The sequence below is a fragment of the Chrysoperla carnea genome, chromosome 5 (assembly GCF_905475395.1).
Source record: "Chrysoperla carnea chromosome 5, inChrCarn1.1, whole genome shotgun sequence".
NCBI classification, from domain to species: domain Eukaryota; kingdom Metazoa; phylum Arthropoda; class Insecta; order Neuroptera; family Chrysopidae; genus Chrysoperla; species Chrysoperla carnea.
The window spans coordinates 60,232,950-60,240,616 of NC_058341.1; the positions used below are offsets into that span (position 1 = coordinate 60,232,950).

General features: G+C 29.8%; 1 protein-coding gene across 1 annotated transcript; it reads right to left on the reverse strand.

Moving 5' to 3' along the window:
- Positions 1-5,060: 5,060 nt before the first annotated feature.
- Positions 5,061-7,261, reverse strand: LOC123301663 (zinc finger protein 883-like). Its single transcript, XM_044884503.1, has 2 exons — positions 7,140-7,261; positions 5,061-7,050 (listed from the first exon to the last, which is right to left on the reverse strand). The coding sequence occupies exons 1-2, from the start codon at positions 7,140-7,142 to the stop codon at positions 5,077-5,079; spliced, it is 1,977 nt and encodes a 658-aa protein (XP_044740438.1). The 5' UTR covers positions 7,143-7,261; the 3' UTR covers positions 5,061-5,076.
- Positions 7,262-7,667: the final 406 nt, after the last annotated feature.

The following is a 7,667-nucleotide window of genomic DNA, read 5'->3' on the forward strand; positions in this document are numbered from 1 at the left end:
TATATACATGATATTTCAACAATTAACTCAGTCAATTGTTTGTTTTCACTTGTTATTATTGTATAATTCGTCTTGATGATGAGTGAAAATTTTATGTATTTTGAATTTGTGACGTCATATGAGGGGGGTCTTGCCTGCTGTGTCCATTTGTGACAAAAGGAGGTGGAGAGGCGCCAAAAATTGCCAGAAAAAGCGTGACGTCCTTTTATGGACAACTCCTTATGATGTAGAATAGGTCGACTGCCTTACAAGTAGGTATTTTGATTAAAATAGAAATATAGATCCCTCTATTTTTTCTGTTTTACTTTCAGCATAAAATACAATTAAACACAGTGTTTATCACACTTTACAATTTGTCTGAAAGATAATGGAGCCCACAAATCTAATTTTAGAACTGGACATCATGAAGCCTGAATGTCTCACTGTCAATTTATGAGAAAGTGGCGCTACACTAACTTATTTTTTAAATGTGTACTACCCACAAGTATAAAGATGTAACCTCATGCTGACGCTTGACGCTAGCTTTGAGCGTCAAATCACATCACGTGATCAATTTAGGCTGTGCTGCTACCTAAAAAAAAATCTCGTAACGTCAATCGTAAAAAGCTAAACACAAATTAGCTTTTTGTTTTAAAGATCAACCGTTAATTCAGAATGTATAGAATCTAACTCGATAGTAATCGATATTGAAAAAATTAAAAACAGTTTATGTTTATTTTAAAAGTAAATTTAACATTTTTAAATTTTAACATTTTAACAAAGCACTAATAATTCTTTTGTGCCTGATTCTTTTCTTTATTTCAGCTTCACGAATTCTGTTTGATATAATATTTTAATAATTTTTTATAATGTTTAATATTTATTGGAGTTATAAGTTTTTTATTTACAAGTGTCACATGCTTTTGTAAAAATTAGGTTAGAGGTAAGTATATATCGAGATATCGACTTGCGATTTATTCTCTGTTAATTTTTTTATATTGACACTGACGTTTGACGCTACACATAATTCTACTTATCTCAGCAAGGTGGAGTCATAAGTTGACGCTCGACGCTAGCGTCAAGCGTCATCATGAGGTTACAACTTAACAAATTTTTAAAAAGTCTCTAGTTCACTTTCAACAAGTGCACTTGTGACTTGTGGCATTATGGAAATGAACCATTTTGACGATGTCGGTATTTTGTCATGTGCAGATTTCTAATTATTCGTTATGTGCGTAGTCATGGTAGGGACAATAAAATCGATGCCAGCGCTACCAGTGAACAATTTTGGAGTTAAAGGAGGCTGTTATGACTAATTTGCAATTCTTTACATGTTAATTTTATAGAAAATGTCAAATTAAAATTATTGAAAAACACTAATTAATTAAACTTAATGCATTAAAAATTGTGAAAATAAGAAATTAAATTGAACAAATATTATTTTTCAAATGTAAATTATCATAATTATTTATTTAAATTTGTGAAACAATAATATTATTATTAAATTTTCAATTTAAATTTTAGTATTATTTTTAGACTTTGACATAAATTTCAAGCAACTTAACCTGTTTACTACATTCTTTATTTTCTAGCATTACACTTACTTGTTTTTGGTTCATTTAACTAGTGAAAAAAATGACACAATCACTGTAAAATTGTCACATATTTTTATGTAAATTTTTTTTATTATTACATATAATATTTATTTATATTTTTGTCTCTTGCTATAGGCATACATATAAAAACATACTCTGACAGCCTCCCGTAGTTCATGTTTTGTGTGGCGCTGCAGTCACACTCGAAGCGAATATCGTCATAATAAACATTTAATAATACGTTTAAGGGTTAGAAATTAGAAATGTGCATATGCAAAAGAAAAACATCAACAATTAAAGCATTATATTTTTAAAATAATACTAAAGAAAATTTTTAACTAATTACATAAGACAAATTATAAACATTATCATATTATTATTAAATCTGGACATATAATTATTAATAGTTCCAGACAGTTTCGGTGGTGTCTAATTAAAGGATAGTCATCACAGACTGACATCCTCAAAAAGGTTCGTTTCCATAAAGCCACAAGTCAAAAGTGCACTTGTTGAAAGTGAACTAGTGACTTTTTTGGTTTTATACTTGTGGGTAGTACAAATTTTAAAAAATATGCTAGTGTAGCGCCACTTTCTCATAAATTGACAGTGAGACATTCAGGCTTCCGTACTGCAGTATGTAGAACAGAGACTATATCAGTAAAACGTAGAACGTACTATTTATAAATTTTACCGATATATTCTCTGTATAATGTTAGCTACAGTCAAAAATAAAATATAGTTGGATACAGTCTTTTAAATTAAAAATTATAATTTGTGGTACAGTCTTCATAGTGTAACTAATGACAGATAATATATCGGTAAAGCTAATGAGTACGATTTATTAATAACAATATTATAATATGTAATAACCAATATTATTAATAATCATAACCTATATTTCTTTTGTCTAAAATTATAAAACCTCTTTTATCAACACATTTAAATTTAATTATGCAAAATCCGAGTGAAGCAACTTTAAATCGAAAAGATTTGATGAGAAGAGGTTTGATTGAAACTGATAAGAATGAAATACCAACTCAAGTAACAGATCGAAAATTATTATACCATTTAAAAACTGATATTGAAAATTCATTTCCTTATCTGATTAAGCAAAGATTAGGTAAATGGATGTTGTTTTTTGACCATGAAGAATTTGATAAAAAATGGAAAGACTATTGCGATTTATACGATGAAGGAAAATTAATTGGAATTCGTAGATTGACATGCTCCACTGGTTTTAAAAGTTCAAGAACTACTGATCATACATCGGGTGTCATAATGTTTTTTTGTGGTCCAGCATCGGAAAGATCAAAAATATTAGAATATGGAAGAAATTTATTAAATCAAATTCCTTACTACAGTCGACGTTACGGCCATATAGCGTACAAAACTGAAGAACAATCTGATAGAGGAACCAGAGCTACGGGAAATCGTGATAATTCTTTGTATCGATTGCCTGTATTAAAAAGTGAAGTATCTGAGGCTGTATCCTGAAGGTGGCATCTTGTGATCATGTTTCATAATCCGATCATTATATGTTTACAAATTTTTAATTTTTCATTAAATAAATAATAATTGCGAATCAATGAGTTTCTTTTATTCAAACATAAAAAACTCGTGAGCAGCAAAGAATTACAAAAAGTTATATATCTCCTTCATAATATAAATCTTATTAAAAGATGCTTTTTATTGAAACGGAATCTCTATATATTATAAATGCGAAAGTAAGCATGTTTGTTTGTTTGTTTGTTACTCTTTCACGCTAAAACTAGCGAATGGTTTTTAATGAAACTGTACAGCAATATAGCTCATACTTCAGAATAACACATGAGATATAATTTATAAAGATATATTTATTAAAAACAATTTTTTTAATTAATTTTATTTGACATTACCATAAATTACAGATTTCTGTAAAAATGTCAATATAAAATATTTCACGGCCAAGTTTCTGATTTACTCAATGCATAAGTACGACTATTATACATTTAAAAAAATAGAAAACCATACATATATTTTACCTGTGTAAAACAATCCTTACCATTATTTCGAGTGTTATAGAAAGGGGATAAGCGAGAGCAATCTTTATCAATCTTTATTTTTAAATCCACCGAAGCGGGTGGGTATCACTCTAGTTTTTGTATATTTTTATTTTTTTGAGAACATGTTGTGTAAGAACCTACGTACCTATTTCAACCTTCTAGGTCAATTTGAAGAGGCATTTATAAAAGTTCAAAGACATAAAAACGTCGCAAATAGCATTTCCAACCTGGAAATGCCCTTTCAAATTGCTGAAATAAGCTCTATCTTTTCTAACATCTATCCGCATAGTAAGCAACCACAGATTATAATTGTTATATATGCATAATTTACAAATTTTTGAGAAATCAATAGTTTACGAGATACAGCAAAATGTTTTTACCCCTTTTTTCAAGATGGCGGGCCTCCACAAACTTGGGGTTAAGGTTGTATTGACCCCCCTACATGTCCCACAAATAAAATCGCGTCCTCTAGAAAATGTTCAGTTTGGCCCTAAAATTGTAACATTTCAATGGACTACGTATGAATTCGTTTGTGTAAATTTAGGCTGCCGTGCTGAGTAAATGTTTTATTACAAACATTCCATGAGTGAGGTCTTTCTCCTGTATGTGTTCTTTAATGACTATCTAAATAATTTTTGATGTGAAACATCTATTCGTTGTGTGCGTAGTCATGGATTGGCGTTAAAGGTGGCTGTTATTACTAACTTGCAGTTCTTTACATGTTAATGTTATAGAAATGTCAAATTAAAATTATTGTAAAACACGAATTAATTAAACTTAATGCATTAAAAATTGTGAAAATAAGAAATCAAATTGAACAAATATTATTTTTCAAAAATAATATTAAATTTTCAATGTAAGTCTTAAATGCAATCCATACAATTATATATGGATCCATACAATTCTATAATTAAAGTAGTGTATCGTTACCATGGAAACAAAACTCACGCACGGAGCGAATAGTCACACGTAAAACCAATTTCTGGCGTGGCGCCACGCTATATGATGGTATATATATACAGTCTATATGCAGTAGTGTGTATATTATTATTATATACACACTACTATATTATTATTACTATACACACACTATATACAGTCTATATGCAGTAGTGTGTACGGTGATTTAAATAAATATTTTGTATTTAATGAAAATAAATGTTTATTCAATAGTCGTCGTTATCTGGAAAAAAATCGTAATATATTATTTTATCATTATCACATATTTAGTTCCTATCACAATCTGTTCTTTTCTGCATATTACTTTTACAAAATAATGTCGATGTTTCACATCTGCCAGGTGTACCGTGATGGCTCACATTTTTTTTTTACATGGATTATGCATTATGGCCAAGAGTAACGAGCGTCTACTAAAAATTATGGAGATGTTGATTTTTAAAGATTTCACTGTCAGGTTCTATGAAATCAATTTTAAACTTTTCCCTTGATTTAAAATTTTTTTATTTGTTAATTAAAATAATAACGTTTAGATGTTTATGATCATTCAATTCGTTTTTATTTGTAAATATTCTGTCGCAATCTTCACACGCATATGGAGTTTGATCACTATGAAATCTTCTATGTTTTACAAAGTTTATTTTCATGCTAAATGTTCTATGACAAACATAACAACAATATGGCTTGTCTCCTAAATGTGTTCGTTTATGCTTAGTTAAAACATGCTTCAGACTGAATGCTTTATCACAAACATCACATGTATATGGCTTCTCTCCTGTATGAGTTCGTTTGTGTGCATTTAGGCTGCTGTGCTGAGTAAATGTTTTATTACAAACATTACATGAGTGAGGTCTTTCTCCCGTATGAGTTCTTTTATGAGTATGTAAATATTCTTTACGGTAGAATATTTTACCACAAACATCACAATCAAAATATTCTTCTGCTGTATGAATTCGTTTGTGTCTCAATAAAAGTAAATTCGAAGTAAATTTTTGATCACAAATTTCACATTTAAAAGGTTTTTCTTGAGTATGTGTTCGTTTATGTACAGCAAGATTAGATTTTACTCTGAATGTTTTATCACAAATATTACAAGAATAACGTTTTTCTCCGGTATGCCTTCGTTCATGTACAGCAACATAACATTTATATCTGAATGTTTTATTACAAATATTACAAGAATAAGGTTTTTCTCCAGAATGAACAAGTTTATGTCTAACCATATTCCCAGAATGAGTGAATTTTTTATTACAAACATTACAAGAATAAAGTCTTTCTCCTGTATGGATTCGTTTATGTCTAACTAAATTGCCGTTGCTGGTGAATGCTTTATCACATACATCACATACGTAAGGTTTTTCTCCTGTATGAGTTCGTTTATGATAAGTTAATTTGGTACTAGTTCTGAACTTTTGGTCACAAACATCACATGCATGCGGCTTTTCTCCATTATGAATTTTTTTATGTGTACATAGATTACTAGTAGCAGCGAATGTTTTATCACAAATTTCACATGAATAGGGTTTTTCGCCGGTATGAGTTCGTTTATGAGAAGTTAATTTGGTACTAGTTCTGAACTTTTGGTCACAAACATCACATGCATGCGGCTTTTCTCCATTATGAATTTTTTTATGTGTACATAGATTACTAGCGTCAGCGAATGTTTTATCACAAATTTCACATGAATAGGGTTTTTCGCCGGTATGAGTTCGTTTATGATAAGTTAATTTGGTACTAGTTCTGAACTTTTGGTCACAAACATCACATGCATGCGGCTTTTCTCCATTATGAATTTTTTTATGTTTACTTAGATCACCAGCAGTAGCAAATGTTTTATCACAAATTTCACATGAATAGGGTTTTTCGCCTGTATGTCTTCGTTCATGTACAGCAAGATTACTTTTTTCTTTGAATGTTTTATTACAAATATTACAAGAATAAGGTTTCTCTCCAGAATGAACTCGTCTATGTATTTTCAAGCTAGTTTTTTTGTTGAATTTTTGGTTACAAACATCACACGAAAAAAGCTCTTCTTGTGTATTTGTGTGAATTTCTTTTAACATTTCATCATTTTCTGATTCACATCTGTTAAACATTTCGTCGAAATCTTCATCTTTTATAATTAATTCCGAATGTAAAGCTTGTTCAATTTTAATTTTTGATTTTTTCAACATCTCATCAATATTCTCATCCATTTCATCATGGTTTGAATAAAATTCTTTTGATGTTTCTTCGTCATTGCAATCAATTAATTGTAAATTTAACTCTTGTTCAATTTGAATTTTTTCTTTTTTCAATATTTGTTCACCATTTTCAATACTTGTTAATCCATCAATTAAAATTAGTCCTGTTTGTAACTCTATTTCAATTTTTGTTTTGTCATTTTCAACTATTTGTGTTTCATCAATATCCTCATCCATTTCATCATTATTTGAGTAAAATTCTTTTGTCATTTCGGTAAAATTAATTAACAAAACCTATTTTCACCATGAACATAAATATTGTAAATATAACATGATAACATTTTAAATATAATATAAAAAATAAAATAATAAAAATTTCTTACCATTCATAAATCACCAAACAGGTTGTACATACATATACAGGAAGCACGTGCAAACCATAGGTCGCTGTGTAAGTGGAAATGGCTGCAAAAATATAAATTAGATCATGAAGGTTATAAAGAAGGAGAACGATCGCAATAGAAAATATTGTCCCCGATATTTTGAAAAAATAAGTGAGGCGCTGGGATTGCTAAGTTGTCTCATTAAATGCGGGCTGTTGTGCGCTAATATACTACTTACCGACGACAGCGCGGCTGGTGGCTGAAAATGAACTATAAATTCTACAAATTTTCAGGGACAGGTGCGCTAATGCTTTAGTACATAGCGATCGTTCTCCTTCTTTATAACCTTCATGAATTAGATTATGAATTTGTTAGCATCTGTAGCATGAAGGTTATAAAGAAGGAGAACGATCGCTATAGAAAATATTGTCCCCGAAATTTGGATAAAATAAGTGAGGCGCTGCGATCGCTAAGTTGTATCAATAAAAGCGGGCTGTTGTGCGCTAATTTGAAATGATATATCAATTT